Genomic DNA, 18,144 nt, shown 5'->3' with positions numbered 1-18,144 from the left:
CTGATACAGAGAAAGCTAAAGACAGACAATCTTGGACCATATTAGTCCCAACTTTATTAAAACATTTTTAGTGATTCAATACTTCCTGCCTTTTCTTACTCGATAAGTCATTTGATGAAGCAGACTAACTCTTGAGATAAAGCCTGAATTTTTAGTCCTTTTATTGAATGTACTTACTGAATTTATATGTGAAGTTGCTAAAAACAACTTAAAAAATTTTTTTTACCCAGGAATATTCCTTTGATAAAATGGCTACAAAGATACTTTAAAGTCTGGAAATGGAAATGATGAAACTAGGACAAGGGGAGTATCCAGAGGAAGAGAGAGATAGAAAGGAAACAGGAATTAGGAATAATAACTGCTCATACTGATCTTGTTCTTTGTGAGTTATGAAAAATGCTTTTTTCCCTCACTGTCATAATCCTGTGAGGTGGCTAGTTTGAATAGAATCATTTATAGATTTTTACAGATGAGGAAACTATGACTCAGAAAGGATAATCTTCTTTAAAGTTAAAAAACAATAAAATAGCAATTATGGAGCACATTGCATGTATTATGTTCATTCTCACAATAACCTTAAGAGGTAGTGCTAAGTAGCCACATTTTACGGATGTAAAAATTAGGACTAAGAGATACACAAACAAGTAGCAGATTTGAGATTTAAACTGAGGTAGGTTTTAAGACTTTTAAGTTCTTTGTTTCTACTGCTTCTTGTTCTCCTTCCTTCTCCTTCTCTCTCTCCTCCTCTGCCTTCTCCTTCTCTTTCTCTTCTTCCTCCTTCTCCTCCTCTTCTCCTCCTCCTCTTCCTCCTCTCACATTGCCTTTCATCACATTAAGGTGGAAGCAGCATGGTCTGAGGACTTTTTTTGTGTAGAACCTACATTGTGGCATATATTTGTAGGAAATATTTATAAAGTGCCTGTTACTAGCTAGACATGGTGTAAAATGCTGGGGATTCAAAGAAAAACAAAAGGTGGCCCCTACCCTCAAGGAACTCACAATCTAATGAGATAAACAACATACCAACAATTGTGTACAAATGATATTTATAAAGGAGAAATTGGAATCAATAGAAGAAAGGACATCAGAAAACTTCATGTAGAAAGTAGGATTTTATTTTATATCCTGAAACTTGAAGGAAACCAGGGAAGTTGGAGGGCAGAGATGAAGAGCTAGAGTATCCCAGGGAGAGGATAGCCAACCATGGAAAATGCAGAGTTTGGAGATCACATTTCTTATGCAGAGAACTACAAGGAGACCCATTTCCCTGGATCATATAATACATAGAGGGGATCAAAGTGCAGGAAGACTATAGAGGTGTGATGGGACCTGGTTATGAAGGACTCTAAAATTTAGTCAAGTGGAATTTTATGTTTGATCCTTGAGAAAATTATGAGTTGGAGGTCAGCTAGGCAATGGCAGAGTGAATAGAATAGATTGCTGGGCCTAGAGTCAAGAAGACCCCTCTTCCTGAGTTGAAATCTGGCCTTAGATAGAGTCATAGTTAATTTTGTGATTCTGGACAAGTCACTTAATACTATTTATATCAGTTTCCTCATCTGTAAAATGAACTGGGAAAAGAAATGGCAAACCACTCCAGTATCTCTGCCAAAAAACCCTAAATAGGAAGAACAGGATAAGGTCAAGAGGAGTGAGAAATGACTGAAGAAAAACAAGAAAGTTGAACAGAGAGAGAGAGAGAGAGAGAGAGAGACAGACAGACAGACAGACAGACACAGAGAGAATCAGTGGGGAGGAACTTGAGGTGTGAAGTAATGGATGAGATCGTACTTTGAGCACTGATTGGAGAGTGGGTGACAGAGAATGAAGAGTTATGAAAGACGTCAAAATTGTTACTGGGATTACTGGGGTTGGAAAGGAAGGGGAATGGTATTGTCCTGAACAATTATAACATGTAAGAAGATAAGGGTTTCAGGAGAAACATAAATGACTTCAATTTTTGACAGGTTGAGTTTTAAGATGCATTGGTCTAGGCTCAGTTCTGCCATATACTTTCATTTTGTATTCTATCCCTCTCAAAACATAATTTTCCTTAGCTGGAAAGTCATAATAATCCTTCTAATATTCTGTGATTCCATTGACTATCAAATCTTCCTTTGTCTTGTATTTATCTCCTCCCAAGGAGGTGCTGCAGAGAGGCGAGTGGATGTAGGAAAACAGATGTGAAGTTGTAGAATCATGTAATCAGCAAATGACAATAGATTATATTAATAGCTGGTTGTAAACTCACCAAGTCTGTATCTGAGAAAGAGCACTCTTTGGAACCTAAAAATCAATTCAAACCATGTGTGAGCTGCTTTACTCTATTTAATATTTATGCCACCCATTTTACATTTTAAAAAAGTGGGGGGGAGGATCTTGGGGAGAGTTGAAGCAGCCCCCTTTATCTTGGTTAACTTTAGGCAATTAAGTACTTGCTGAAAACTTGACCAGTGAAATCCATAGTTGGAAAGTGTTTTTTCCTTGAAGAGTTTAACTGACCTTAAGGGGAAATTTCAGGAAGTAAACTAGCATACAAACAATACCAGAGCAAGAAGGAACCTTTGAACTTGAGTGTGAACATTTAAAAGAAACCTTAGAACATAGAATATTTGAATGGAAAAGGATTTAGAACATTAAAGCTAAAAAGGACCTTGGATCATAGAATGTTAAAGCTAAAAAGCACCTTAGAACATAGAAGGCTAGAACTGAACAGGACCTTAGAACAATGAAGGTTAGGGCTGAAAAAGACCATAGAACATGGAATGTTAGAGCTGAAAAGTATCTTAGAACATAGAAGGTTAGAGCTGGAAAAGACCTTAGAATCTGGAATATTAACCTTGGAAGGAACCTTAGAAAATCGAATGTTGTCTAGGAAAAACATAAGACAGAGGTCACAACTCACAAGGACTTTAGTAATTACTTAGTTCACAAGTTCTTAAAGTTTCTTTTTTCCCCATGGACTATGATGAGTTTGAGGAAGCCTCTGAAACTTTTAATAAAAGTCAGCATTTATATACAGCCTTTTGAGATTTGCAGAATATTTTCATATATTGTTCTCATAACAACTTGGGAGGAGTTATTGTTATCCTCATTTTACAGATGAGGAAACTGAGTCAGACAGAGCTTAAGTGACTTGCCCAGGATCTCTCAGCTAATAATAATAAGTCTCTAAGGCCAGATTTGAACTTAAGTTTTCCCAATTCCAAGTCCAGTGTCTCCAGTTTACCAGCAGCATTGCACATTCTCAAAATATTTTATATACATAAAATAAGATACACAGGATTACAAAAGAAACCAATTATACTGAAATCATTATCAAAATATTTTTCTCATTCAAAGTCATAGGCCTCTTAAAATTTTTCCATAGATCTCAGTTTAGGATTACCTGATCTGGTCTAACCTACTCATGCAGTCCAGAAACAGATGGTGGCTTATCCAAAACCAGAGTAGGAATGAATAGACAAGCCAGAATTGAACCAGAGTCGACTGAATGACCCAGACATAGAAAAAAACTTTACCAGGAAATTTCCAGTACCAGTTTGGGGTTTTCCTAAGCACAAGTGAGACATTCTTTCTGTTGCTTTTCTATGTAAACAACAATAGAACCTTATTAAGTGTTTATAATTTTTATGTGAAATATTTAATAATCACATTAATTTGTTTTGATAATATGACCTTCCTGTTGTTTCTGAAGGGCAAAAGTTAAATAGATTCCAGTGGGATTCCCAGTCATTAGCTAATTCCAATCTCAGTTGAACAAATCAGTTTCTTTTTCTGCAAAATAAAATGGGTTGGAGTAGATAATTGTTAAAGCCCCTTCAGGACAGCTAGTGGTCTAGTGAATGGAATAGTGACCATGGAGTCAAGAAGACCTGAGTTCAAATGTGGCCTCAAGACACTTAGCTATATGACCCTGGGCAAGTCTCTTAATCCTGTTTATCTCAATTTACTCATCCATAAAATGAATTGGAGAAGGCAATGGGAAACTATTCCCAATCTCTCTGCCAAGAAAACCACCAATGGGATCGCCAAGAGTTGGACACAATTAATTGACAAAAACAAAGATTTCTTCAATCCTATTCCTCAATGATTCTTTATAAAATAAGATTAGTAATAGAAGTAGAAAGCTGTTGTGAAAAGCATATTGTGCTTAGAAACAAGACTCTGTGTTTCTTTTCCTAGCTCTAACCCTTACCTACCTATGGAATTTGGGGGCAAATTATTTAATCTCCTCTGAACCTCAGTTTCCTCCTCTGCAAAATAGTATCAATAATACCCTCATTACATCTTAGGAAAGTGTTTGGAAAACATTATAGGATCGATAGAAAATGAGTAGTTGCTGTTATGATGATGGGGGGAATTGCCAGTTTCCAAAGTAAGATGATTTTATGTGAAGCCCTTCATTCCAAACTTGCCAGACCTGCACCACTTGGGTTGAATTATAAGAAAGTGAGTTTAGAGATGTTTAACTACATTTATTTGGAAGCACAAGGCCCACAAAATCTTTAAGGTTCACAATCATCTTGTGCCTCAGTCAGCAAGCAGTGATAACCACATGTAAGAAAATCACTGAATAAAAACATTTTCCCCAGAATATTACTTGGCTTTCACTTTACAAACAAATGGAATATTAATCCAAACCAAATGTAACTGGGCCACATATCAGGAAAAAGGAATGTGAGACCCAGTTTCAAAATTTTTTAAAGGAAAAGAAAAAAATTTCAATTTGTGACTAGGGGCACCTATATTGCAATATTAAAGTGCTTATAGCAGAGGGCAGTGAACAATGTAGTTGAATGGGCATTTCTTAGTTTTTTAATATCCTGAATATGCAATAGGTAGTGGATGGTTTGTCTCTAAATTTCTCAGGATGCCTCTGGAATACCCTTCCTGAACCTCAGGTTGAATGATCTTTTCTATCCTTTCTAATATTTTGTATTCCAATGTTCCATATTATTTTGTCATTGTTATTTTTGTTATTAACAACCCTAATATTTTCAGTCCCAATTATTACAGCTGACATTTATTTTGTTCTTTAAGATTTTACAAAGTGCTTTTCATATATTTTCTCATTTGGTCCTCATAACAACTCTTTTAGATTGGTTCTGTTATTATTCTAATGATACAATCAGAAAACTGCGACTGAGATGCTATTTGACTTACAGAGGTCTCATAGCAAGTGTTTGAGGGCAGGATTTCAACTCAAGTCTTCTTTGTTGATTCTAGGTCTAGCACTCTACCCACTATGATACCTTTACATTCTTAAATCCCTTCCATCTCTAATATTCTGTATGCTCGACCGTCTCCTCTAGCTCTGATATTCATTATTTCTTCTTTTTAACAAAGATTCTTGATCTTGTATAAGCCAAGAAAAGAAGGGATTTTGGTGAGGAATTTCAGAATAGGAGAGCTTTGAAGTAAAATTTCTTTCTTCCACACTAAATAGAAACTAATTAAAATGATAGCATGATGGAATTCTATATGTACCATTAAATGTATGGGGAAGTACCAACAATAAATTTTAGGGAGAAGCCCATGAATAATAATAATAATAATAATAATAATAATAATAATAATAATAATAATAATAATAATAATAATAATAATAATAATATCTTCTGGACAAAGCAGTATATTTAAGAATGTTAATAATAAGCAAAATCATTGAAACTTACAACTTCAAAGAGCTTATTTTTCATGAGAAGTGTTGATCTTTCTGTGTATCAGAAGCTGCTCTGAAAGTCTTCTTCCCTAATTCTTGGCTTCAACACACTCAACTGAATTCCTCAGCCCACCCCCTCACCCCCCCCCCCATCACTATGTTGGGAAAGTTGTAATGAAACAATAAATAAGACATGCAGAAAGAAGGTTAAGAAGTAGTCAGTATTGACAGAAACATTAGTCCTTCTGTCATTTGGCATTTGAATGTTGGGATTCTGCCAGTATTTTATTTTCTTCTCTCAACTATTAGATCGTCAAATATTGCAATGGTTTACCAACATTTGGGACTGCCAGCTGAGTGCTGCCTTTTTCTGCTTCAAGTGTCTGCCTGGATCATCTCAATGCGTGAGAGGCAGCATAGTATAGAGTAGTGGGAAGAAATAGCTTTAGGTTCTAATCTAAGTTCTGTGTCTTGAACATGTCGCTGGTCACTTGCTTTCTTGGAGATTCACTTTTACAAGCTGGAAAATGGAAAGGATGGACTCAGTGACCATCCCACCATAAGAGTTTGGAATTCATTAATTCCATATATCATGGTTTACTTTCCAGAGAATACACATGGAAATTCTTTTTTAAATAAATTTATTTATTTGTTGTTGAATTTTACAATATTCCCCCAAATCTTGCTTCCCTCCCCCAACCCCCACAGAAGGCAGTCTGTTAGTCTTTACATTGTTTCCATGGTATTCATCGATCCAAATTGAATATGTTGAGAGAGAAATCATATCCCTAAGAAAAAAAATGAAATATAAGAGATAGCAAGACTACATAATAAGATAACTTTTTTTCCCTAAATTAAAGGTAATAGTCTCTGGTCTTTGTTCAAACTCCATAATTCTTTTTCTGAATAGAGATGGTATTCTCCATCGCAGATACCTCAAAATTGTCCCTTATTGTTGCACTGAAGGAATGAGAAAGACCATTAAGGTTGATCATCACCCCTTGTTGATGTTAAGGTATTACAATGTTTTTCTGGTTCTGCTCATCTCACTCAGCATCAGTTCATGCAAATCCTTCCAGGCTTCTCTGAATTCCCATCCCTCCTGGTTTCTAATAGAACAATAGTGTTCCATGACATACATATACCACAGTTTGTTTAAGCCATTCCCCAATTGATAGACATCCATTCAAGGATATTCTTTTTTGGGGGTTTAGCCACCAGGTTCAAATCAGCTAAGGTACATAAAGAGAAAGCTTTCCTTAGGTCCAGTATTTATATATGTGTGTGTGTGTGTGTGTGTGTGTACATATACATATATATATATATATACATATATATATATGTATATAATTTTTTAAAATCTCTCTAGATTCAAAATCACAAGGCATCAAAACTGGAATGGATCTAGTCCAGATGAACTAGGCCAAATTTCTGTAACACTTTAAAATCTTCAGAGCTCTCTCCATGTTATCTCAATTTGATCCTTACAGCAACCTCATGAGGTTAGTGCTATTATTTGCAAATGAAGAAACTGAGGTTGAATTGATATTTATTGTCTTGCCCAGGGTCACATAGCCAATAAAAGTCTGAGATGGGATTGAAATTCTGGGCTTTTTGACCCCAAGTCCAACCCTCTGTTCAATATGACCCCTGAGGGTCTGAGAAGGAAATTGGTTTGCCCTAGATCATATATGGTATGTTGTAAAGCCTAAAGCTGAACCAGTCTGATTCCCCAAGTCTATTGCTATGCTTCACTAAGCAACCCTGTCTCTCATTCAACAGAATTTTCTCTCTTTCATGCAATGACTGAATCTTGCCAAATGAGAAATGTGTATTGGAAGCCTTGAAATGTCTTGTACCAAGATGAACAATTTAAATCCAAATACCTCCAATATTACCATTTCACTTAAGATAGGGAAAAAAAGAGTGCATGTGAGATGACTTTCTTTCCAGTAGAGGGAGGTATAACCTTTCTTTGGCTTCATTTCTTTTGTCAGATGATGCTGAAACAGGAAGCCTAGGAATCTAAATCTTAATCCTTAAATACTATTTCTGCTCACTTCTTGAAGACTGGAATTACATTTCTATCTTTGCTGCAGAACTTCCCTTCTTGTCTAATTCAAGGTCTCATTCCCTCTTTTTCTGACTCTACTTTTTTTCTTTAAAAAAACAAACAAACAAAATTAAAAACAGCTCTACACAATAGGCTATAAGAACCTAGAGTGAAAGTGGAAGGAATAGAAAAATATTAACCCTTCACCTCAATCCCCACCCAAATCTTGTGGGTTTTTTAGAGGTTGCTTAGAACAGTGATTGACTTATAAAAGGAGCTTAATGTTTATTGAATTGAATTGTTGCAGTGGATAGAACAGGACAAGTAGAATCAGTAAGATCGGTATTCAAATCCAATCTTAGCCTCTAAGCATGTCCCTTCACCACTGTTTGCTTCAGTTGACCCATGTTCAAAATGGGGATAATAATAGCATATACTATCCAGAATGAACTTAAATGGAGATAATATTTCTAAAGCATTTTGCAAACCTTAAATTGCCATATACATGTTAGCCATTAGCTATTAAGTAGTATATTTTTCTCCAGTTTTGGCATCTGGAATTCTCTTCCCAGGAGGCCCTCACATTTTGATCTGTAATGAACAGGAAAGACATTGTTGTGTAGAGGAGAAGATCATGGAGGCAGAGGAGTAAGATTTGAATTCCAGCTTTTGCTCCTGAAGACCAATGGTACCTTAGACAAGTTAGTTCCTATTCTTGGATCTCAGGTTCTTCCTCATGTGAAAAAAGGAGTTTTGATGAAGGGATCTTTAAGGTCATTAAAAATCTAAAGCTGGATTGTTTTATGAACAACAACAGGAAGAAGATATATATGATTCTGGTCTTAAATAATGAAGTGATTTTAGGTTTCCAAATGGTGGTTTTAAAAAAGTTCTTTTGATATAGTACAATTATGGAAATATTTGAGTAGAAAGTCATCTGAAAAATCATTTGTCCAAGTTATCACCCAGGGCAGTAGATATCTTCTTCCCAAAATGAGATGAATTGAGATAATATTAGTAAAGACCACAAAGTGGTTGGTATATAATAGGCATTTAATAAATGCTTGAACATTCCCCAGCTCCTTCCACAGCATCCTTTGTTGTCCCATGTTCATTCAACAGCCATTTGTTAAGAATCTACTGTATTCAGGCGCAGCTAGGTGGCGCAGTGGATAAAGCACCAGCCCTGGAGTCAGGGGTACTTGGGTTCAAATCTGGTCTCAGACACTTAGCAATTATCTAGCTGTGTGGCCTTGGGCAAGCCACTTAACCCCATTGTCTTGCAAAAACCTAAAAAAAAAAGAATCTACTTTATTCAAGGTTTTGTTCTTGGTACCAGAAAAGCAAAAGCATTTTAAGGACATAAGACTATCATGGAACTTACAATTTATTTCATTGGGAAAAGGAAAAGGATACAAATATTTATGATAAGAGTAAGTGAGCCATCAGTATATAGGAAGAATAGAATCCCTGCCAAGGTTTGATGAGAAATGTGAGCAAGTCGAATACTTTCAACTTGGGTGATGCTGAAGTCAGGGAAAGAAGCTCTGAAGAAGGTAGCAATTTAGTTAGGCATTGAAGGATAAGGTACATAGCAACAAATGGATACAGGATAGGGAGATAGGCCATTGCAGGTGTGAAGGTCAGTAAGAACAAAAGACCAAGGTAGAAGACAGCTGCAGTGATTCATTTTAGTGCTAACATAAAGTTCATGCAAAGAAGAACAGAAAGCTGGAAAGGTAGGATAGAATCAGATTTCAGAGGCACTTAAGTGACAGCACCAGAATTTTAGATTTTATTTAGTAGGCAGTAGGGTCCACCGAAGATTTTTGGAATTGAGAAGTTTCATGATCAGACTTCGAGTTATGACAACTCTGATACTAGAAAGCATCTTCTTCTTTGGCCTAGATATTTCCTCATTAAATAAAATCCTTCTCAAAAAGGGGTAAACTGTTTAGGTGCTAGCCAAAATGGTTCCATAGGTTCTTCAGGCTCAGCAAATCTATGGCAACTTATCTTCCCCCCGCCCCAAACCATCCCCTCTTCCCAACTTTCCTTTTACTCTAAAAAGGTGCCTCTATTTTCCCAGTCATCCAAACTCAGTACCTTGATATATCTCCTCTCTCACACTTAACTCCGTGACCAAAGTATTGCCAAACCTTGTCATTTTCTACCTTCACAAACTCTCGTACATGTCCTACTGTCTCCAATCACAAAATCCTCAGCATGGTCAAGGCTCCTATTCTCTCCTACCTGAACCTTGGGATAGCCTGCCAGCTGGATCTTTCAGACTCAAGGATCTCTTGCTCCAGTCCATCCACCATTCAGCTGTCACAAAGATATTCCTAAAGCCTGGATCTGACCAGGTTGCCCCTTCCTACTCAATAAACTCCATTGATTCCTTGTTACCTCCAGGGTAAAATATAAAATACTATGTTTGATATTTTAAGCCCTTCATAATCTTACTCCTTTCCATTTTATATTTTATTCTTCTCCATATCCTTTCTGATCAAGTAATGCCTGCCTCCTGCTATTCTTTGAATTTAGATGTTCCATTGCCCAACTCTTTCTGTAATAGGCAGCACAGTGGATAGAGTATTAAGCTAGGAGTCAAAAAGAGTGGAGTTCAAATGTGACCCTGGACACTTACTAGCTTTGTAACTCTTGAGCATTCACTTCACCTCTTTACCTCAGTTTCCTCAGGTAAAATGGTGATAATAATAGCACCTATTTTGCAGAGTTGCTGTGGGGATCAAATGAGATAATGTTTATAAAAGCACAGGGCCAGTCACAGGGCCAGCCATATGCTATATGAATAATTATTCCCTTCCCTTTCACTAGACTGCAATATTGTCCCTCTTTTCCCAGCTCTTCCTTGCTTCCTTTAAGTCATAATTCAAAGCCCACCCTCTATAGGAGATTTTTCTCAACTCAATCAACAATGCATTAGTGTGCCTCTCTTCCCATAATTGGTCTATTGTTGACTAATTCCATCTTTTGTCATTTTAATCAACTTCCTAGGAGTAATAAGAAACCTCATATTTGTTTTTTATTTGTATTTCCCTTTTTAGTAGTAATTTGGAGTAAATATAACTCTCCTAATGAAATTAGAACCTTCTTAGTTCTAATGTGTGCTAGTCTGACTTAGAGGCACAATGTTTTCTAAATCTTGTGTTTCCTTCATAACACCCAGTGGAGAATCAAAAAGTATGGTGCTCAATTTGAAAAAAAAAAGGAAGGACAGGGCTCTGGGATAAGAAGTAGTCTTAACATTCAGAAGAAACCTGGGTCTGAAAGTACCTCAGGCACTTTCTATCTCATTTAACTGCTCTAAGCCTTAATTTCCTAATGTATAAAATGAGGCTAATAACCCTTTCTTGTTTAATTCATAGATGATGTTCTAGTAAGAAAAGTATATAAAGTACTTTGTAATTATTACTGCACTATACAATTTCTATTATTATTATTATTATTATCAAGCATTTCTTTTTTCTTTATACATTCTGTAAACTTTTATTAAGAACCTTTTGTATTCAGAGGACTAGGCATTAAAAGAGTTATGAAGATATTTAAGATATGATCCTTTTCCCCAAGGAATTTTAAATATTGTAGAGGATTATTTTTTTAAAATTGTGGTACTAAATATATATATTGGGAGCCATTATGCTACAATAAATGCTCCTTGATGGATTGATTTTTTTCTAGTGGAGAAATGAATTCTTTTGTATATCTTAAACATAAATTTTCTCTCTTTTAGCTTTATGAACAGACGTGGTATCTCTACAAATCCCTATCTCGGCAGTGCCTCCAATGGATATGCCCACCCCAGTGGGATGGCACTTCATTATGATGATGTCCCTTGCATAAATGGATCGGTGAGATTGTCATTTTTATAGAATAAATGGTTTATCTTTGCTGGGAGGCAGGACTGTCTGAAAAATTCCATAATTTAGCATCTCTGGGTTCCTTCCAAATAAGCCTGGGCTTTTTATGTGTGGGGACAGGATGAAGCTGCCATCTCATCTCTCATCCCTTATGCTTTGGCATGTTGTTCATCTTTATCTGCATCAGAGCAAGTATGTACTTTGACATGTTAAGGATGGCTTGTCAGTTAATGCTAACTTCATTAATTAAATATCTGAGCATGCCTATTATAATTACTCTCCCACAGATGTCCATACTCATCTCTGCCCTCCAAGTATTTTCTCATTTTATTCCCCTCCTTTTCCCTTAAACTTGTTCACATCTAACTATTGCCGCAAAGAACAGCTCCAAATCCCTTCTCCTCCTTAATACCTTCTTCCTCACTCATCTTGCCCTCATTTTTTCATGTTATCTTTTCTACAGACACTATTAAATATTTCCAACAAAATGGTATCACCTGTTTCCTGAACCACTGTAGCAACATCCTAACTGGTCTTTTTACCTCTAATCTCTCCTTTATAATTTATATTTCACACAAATGTCAGAATATTCTTCCTAACTACCATTCTACTTTCCTAATATGCATGTCACTCTATTGCTTAAAAGCTTTTAATTACTCTCTCTTGTCCATAAAAATTCCTTTGCGTAGCATTTAAGATCATCCTGAGATTGTATCCAATGAATCTTTCAAAATTTATTTCACAATATTCTTCCTGTTTCCTATTAAACTGAACTTCTTGATCTTTTCCTACTGTTTCCCATTCCCCCTTCTGATAATGCAATGGTATCATATTCTAATAGAAATGAAGGTTGTGGATGCTAAACCATACATGAGGATCCCTGCTGGTGGCATCTTGATTCAGAAAACCACAAATTAATATAAACTATCTTATATTGTAGTTTCATCTATTTGTTAATTATTTCCCAATTACATGTTAATGTGATTCAGGCAGCTCTGCAGAGAATGTTTTGACACCTCTGCTGAGGATCCCTCCTCTCTTCTTTGACTGTTGAATTTGTCATAGGAATATAGGATCGAAAAGACCCATAACATCCAAGTCCATTACATTACAGTCAATGAAGTCTAAGCCTGAGGGAGTTTAAGTGACTTGCTTAAAATCACATCGGCAGTAAGTATAAAGGGAAGGATTTAGACCTAGATCTTCTACTTCCCCAAACCCTCTTCTTTTAAGGTTCAGGTCTTAACTTCCTCAAATTTTCTTAGAGCATTTTTGTCTAGATATATATAGTACTGTCTGTCCTGAATAATCTTGTGCTTCCCATTATTGTAAATCCATGTGGCTAACAAGATATATTCTTACAACTAGATACAGTCTGTTTTTCCATATAGCTTTCAGAATTGTTTTTGACTGTTACTTTTTATGTGTATTAACACTCCCATTCCCTTACAAATTTGCAGTGATTGAGACTATTGTCTTGAATTTCTTATGTGATTGATGACTGGTATCAGATAGTTACCACTTATAGGTATACAATCAAGTTGTCTCCAGGGATCCTGTAGGTCAGAATGGAGACTGCTAAATGGAAAATTGAGGGAGGGTAATTTCAATTTAAAAAAGAATTCATGATGATGAGATCTGTCAGAAAGAAATCATATGAACTTGCTGAGGATATGATAGAGATTTCTCTTCACTGGAAGTTCTTAAGACCAGATGCATCCCTTCTTATCAGTTTTATACAGGGAATTCATGATTCATATTGGAGTCTGCTCAGATGATGACTGAGGTCTCCCACCATCACTGAGATTCCATAATTCCATCATGCCCAGGCTCTTCTTTGACAGAAGTGAAACACCAGTTTTTCCATTAGACTCATTGATTCAGGATTCTTCAATCTTATGATTCAATGGTAGATTATATCTCAAGTAATTGGACCTTGCTGGGCCTCAGTTTTCTCATCTGCAAAATAAGGCATTTCAATTATATGACCTTTAACTTACAGCTTTAAATCTCTTCTAGAACTAAACTCCATGATCCTTTTTAAGGTTTTTCTGCAGTTTCCTGTAGTTCACCTCCATCTCCATTTCTTTGAAGATGCTGTCTTCCATTCCAGTGATAGATTCCATCCTCATCTCCATCTTTAGGAATTCCTAGCTTAAGACTTAGCTAAGGCACTACCTTCTACATTAGACCTTTCCAGAACTCCCCATCCTTGAACTGTTAGTTTCTCTCCCCATACACAAAATATATTTACTACACACTGAAATACACACACTTTTATATGTGTACATATTGTTTCCTGTGATAAAATGTAATCTTGAGGGGAGAGGTTGTTTTTGCTTTTCTATGTATTTCAAAAGACTTTGAGTAAAAGAGGATAAATCAACTCGGGGAAATCGATTGAGGACCAAGACTACCTGAAGAATCTTGGGTAAACACAAGCCAGACTCTTTTAATAAAAATCTCCCATGCCTTAGATTTATCTGTGAATAGCTTTATTTTTAGATTAGAGCTGGATAGCTGACGTCATAGAAATAGACACACTGAAGTTAATGCAAAGGAATGAAAACACTCCTACAATGTAATTTTTAGTCCAGGCTATTTTTATGACAAAGGCTCCTAATTATGGTCTGACAGAGAGGAGCTAAATATGAAGTGTCTAAAAATGGGATAAAATTCACACAATGTAAACTAAATATTGCTTCTTTTAAATGTAAAGGCCATTTGTCAAGAGACTTCTAAAAGAAAAAAAAAATCTGCCTGTTATGGAGAGAGCCTTTGGTTTTAATTTAGGCTTTAGCCAGATGTGGTGTTAATGTCTTCTGGTTTTCTGTGTTTGTGAAATGTTGTCTAGCTATTTCAGTCTCTGGTTAAAAAAAGCCTTCCCCACCAAAATAAGCCAGAATTCGTGTATCAGCTAGTTATTAAAGCATCATGTTTGGGGTCAGATGGCCAACTGGGAACTCTTCCTTTGAACACACTATTAGTGATAATAATAGCTCTCAGTTATATCACACATATGGTTTAGAAAATGCCTTCCCTGCAATTTCCTTGGGTAAGAGAGGGCCTAAGTATCAGAGCCTTCTTTAGGAATTCTTAGCCAGGGCCAGTTTTGCAAAATACCCCAGGCAAGAAGCATTTAAGTCTGCAACTGTAAGATCACTTTTAAAGATAGTATTTGGTTTTTTGGTTGATATATATGGGTATGAGGCCTTAAGGAGGAAACTTGCACTTGACTTTACATAAGATCCTGTGAATGGAAAACCCAGTGATGCCAACCATTCTGTTGAGGAAGACAAGCTGCCATGAGTGACTGAGGCCATGACCAGAGAAGGGAAGGAGTTTTGGGGTGTGGTGGCTGGGCTGGACTTAGGGTTTTTTAAAAACCCTCTAAATATCAGTAACTTGGGGAAAGCTCCACTTTCACTCTTTGTTAAGTATCTCTAACAAATATGCTCATATCACAGATTAGGAGCCTGAGAATGAGAAAAGTTAACCCAATTGCCTATAGCTACAGAGTTTAGTACGTGGTTGAGCTAGGACTCCCAACTTTTTTGTTTGTTTAGTGCTCTTTCCAGTTTACCAACCTCCTAGTCTTTCTACAAAGATTTTTTTTAAATCAAATTTAGCAAAATATGTGGTATGGAGGGCAGCTAGTGTTGGGTCTGTAGTCAGGAAGACACATCTTCCTGAGTTCAAATCTAGCCTCAGGCACTTCCTATCTGTGTGATCCTGAGCAAGTCACTTAACCTTATTTGCTTCAGTTTTTTCATCTGCAAAATGAGCAGGAGAAGGAAATAGCAAACCACTCCAGTATCTTTGCTAAGAAAGTCCCAAATGGAACATGAAGACACAATTGAAATGACTCAATAATAACATGCTGTAAAGAACAGCATTGTAGGCAGATTTCCCTAAGCTAGCTCTCACTAGACTCCAGTGAGCGAATGACTGTAACACCTGTATTGTACAATAGCAAGAGACCCTGGTCTAACAGTGTGATGATGGGTCCCAATTCTAATTCTCCTCAGCAGTTTGACTGTACATAAATCACTCAGACTCTCCAAACTTGGTTTTCCATATCTACAAAGTAAAAGTATTCTTGGGATGAGGACCAAAAGAGTTATTATGAGGAAAATGTTTTATAAACCATCAAGGCAGACATTGAAGAAATGTGAGTTCTTAACTCTAAAGAAATAAAAAAAGTTAACAGTGTGCTGGACATATTCTCTTATTTAGTAAAACTGTCAACCATTGACTATAGAAATGACATGGGGTGAAGTAAAAATTCTTCTCTTCAAGGATGGTAAGATGGCAAAGTTCTAGGAAGAATCCCCATGGCAACCAAACATACATGCTTGAGAAGGGACATCACACCGATTAAACTCCAAGGAAGGGGAGAAGAGGGTTATGGCTTTTTGACTTGCTGATGGTTTCATTCTGCTTTGCTTTCTATCATGACTTTATTACTAACAGCTGAGGTGTGTGTGTGTGTGTGTATTGCAGTGGGAACAAGAAGATGGCTTTCTGACTTCTCGTAGCAGAATCTTGGGAGAAGAAGTGCTTTATGATAATGCGGGGCTGTATGATAACTTGCCGTCTCCAAAAATCTTTGCCCGCTACCCACCTGCTGAAAGAAAGGCTTCTAGATTATCTACTGACAAACTGTCTTCTAACCATTACAAACATCCTGTCTCCTCCAATCTGTCTTCTGCTCAGTCTGTCACTAATACCTCTTCAGTGGGGAGGGGATCAGTCGGGCTGAATTCACAGGTACTGCATGAACTTCTGTAAAGTTGATTTGGTTTGGATTTCATGTTTCTCTTAAAGCTTTTATAAAAGTCTTATAATTTCTCTTTTTGATGATGATACGTAGATTGAAGAGAGGCGTAATTTTTTTCCAATTGGAACATTATTTATCTAAAAATATGCTTCCAGTCAATTAGCTTGTTAATTAGTCAATTAATGATAGTAAGACAGAGGGTAGATCCGAGCTTGGAATTAGTAAAGGACTTTGAAAAGCATGATTGTCTAGGGGCAGCTAGGTGACAGAGTGGATAGAGCACCGACCATGGAGTCAGGAGGACCTGGGTTCAAATCAGGCCTCAGACACTTAGTAATTGCCTACTTGTATGACCTTGGGCAAATCACTTAACTCCATTGCCATAAATAAATGAAAAATTAAAAAAAAAAGAATGACTGATTACCTATGGGACTTTGGTCAGTTTATGTGACTGCTCTGGACCAGAGGTTGCTTATCAGGAAGATCAGAGGGTAGGATTAGATCCTTTGGAGGGCCAGTCCAGCTCAAAATCTTATGTTCTTTTGTCTGACCAGTACTAACTAGGTGATCTTAAACTCGGGCAATTGAATCAACCTCTATGTTCCTCAAGCCACTCTGTCTAGGACTTACCTCTTCAGTTTGCACTGGTGGAATGAGTTAACATACCTCTATAAGGATGATCCATGTTCTTGACATATTCACTAATTATTTTATGATAGATTATCAATGATGTCTTTTATTGGTGAATAATTTGCAAATTCATATGCCTTTATTTTTTAAGCCTCTGAATAACCCTGAGAAGTGAGCAATCAGTGCAGATATTCATTATATGATTTTACAGATGAAGAAACTGAGGCTCAGAAAAGTTACAAATGAAATAACCTCTTTTTTAAGGGCTTACATCCTAATTGGGGATACAAGGTATACCTGTACACACAGAGAATAAAATTATTTGTCAGGAAGAGCATCTGTAGTTGAAGGGAATCAAAGTGGTTGTCCCACAGTCCTGACTTCAAGCAAAGACACCAATTCCCATACTCTTTCCAAGGAACTGGACTTTCCCAAGAGCAATCTTTATTTGTAATGCAAGAGAAAAGAATAATCCCTAAAGATTAATTGATTTGTGCTTCCTTATTTAAATTATAAGAAAGTTAGATATGGAATAGGTAAATTCTATTTTTACTCATTTAAAAATGCCTTTTTCTGAATTCTGCAGAATCATTTTTCACCCAGCTATTTCCCCGATGCCTTTCTTATCCTACATTTCTATGTTTTCCAGCACAGACCTGTGAAATCATCTTTGTTGGTGGGCATATGGTTTTAAACAGAAGAACCGTTTTGCCTTTTTCTCTCAATCTCAGTGATATTTACGTGTTGATGACTAGTAACAGATAAGATTACAGAAATGTACAAAGGGAGTGGGCAGTTTATATACCTGCCCATCTCCAAAATCTTCAAAGCTATATGTTTAGTCCTTGAGGGAGTAAGATTTCTTAGAAGTCTGTTCAAATAGGAAAGCATTTGATATCAGCCCTACTTGCTTAGGTTGAGATAAAATGTAATGTGACTTATTCAGAATAATAGCAATGCCTCACATTTCAACATCATTTGTGAGGAAAGCAGAATTATGTAAGAGAAAGATGCTTTACCAATCTTTAAAGAACTAGAGAAAGGAGAATTTTCTTGGTTGATTTGCAAATCATTAAGATGCTTTCTTCATGACAAATGTGTGACATCATCAATACAAGCATCATTGTCCCTA

The 18,144-nt window shown here is 36.5% G+C and overlaps 1 protein-coding gene across 3 annotated transcripts in view; it reads left to right on the top strand.

Moving 5' to 3' along the window:
• AFAP1 (actin filament associated protein 1) overlaps positions 1 to 18,144 on the top strand; it is a 231,547-nt gene that overhangs the window by 191,933 nt on the left and 21,470 nt on the right. For 2 of the 3 annotated variants that reach the window (XM_074229837.1, XM_074229838.1), the window contains exons 12-13: positions 11,476 to 11,593; positions 16,106 to 16,372. In XM_074229837.1, coding sequence (XP_074085938.1) covers positions 11,476 to 11,593; positions 16,106 to 16,372 — 385 coding nt within the window. The remainder of the gene's footprint in view (positions 1 to 11,475; positions 11,594 to 16,105; positions 16,373 to 18,144) is intronic. The other variant, XM_074229839.1, reaches the window with a different exon arrangement.

Source organism: Macrotis lagotis, chromosome 3, assembly GCF_037893015.1.
Source record: "Macrotis lagotis isolate mMagLag1 chromosome 3, bilby.v1.9.chrom.fasta, whole genome shotgun sequence".
In the NCBI taxonomy this organism is placed as follows: Eukaryota; Metazoa; Chordata; class Mammalia; order Peramelemorphia; family Peramelidae; genus Macrotis; species Macrotis lagotis.
This window is presented reverse-complemented; position numbering and strand designations above follow the sequence as displayed.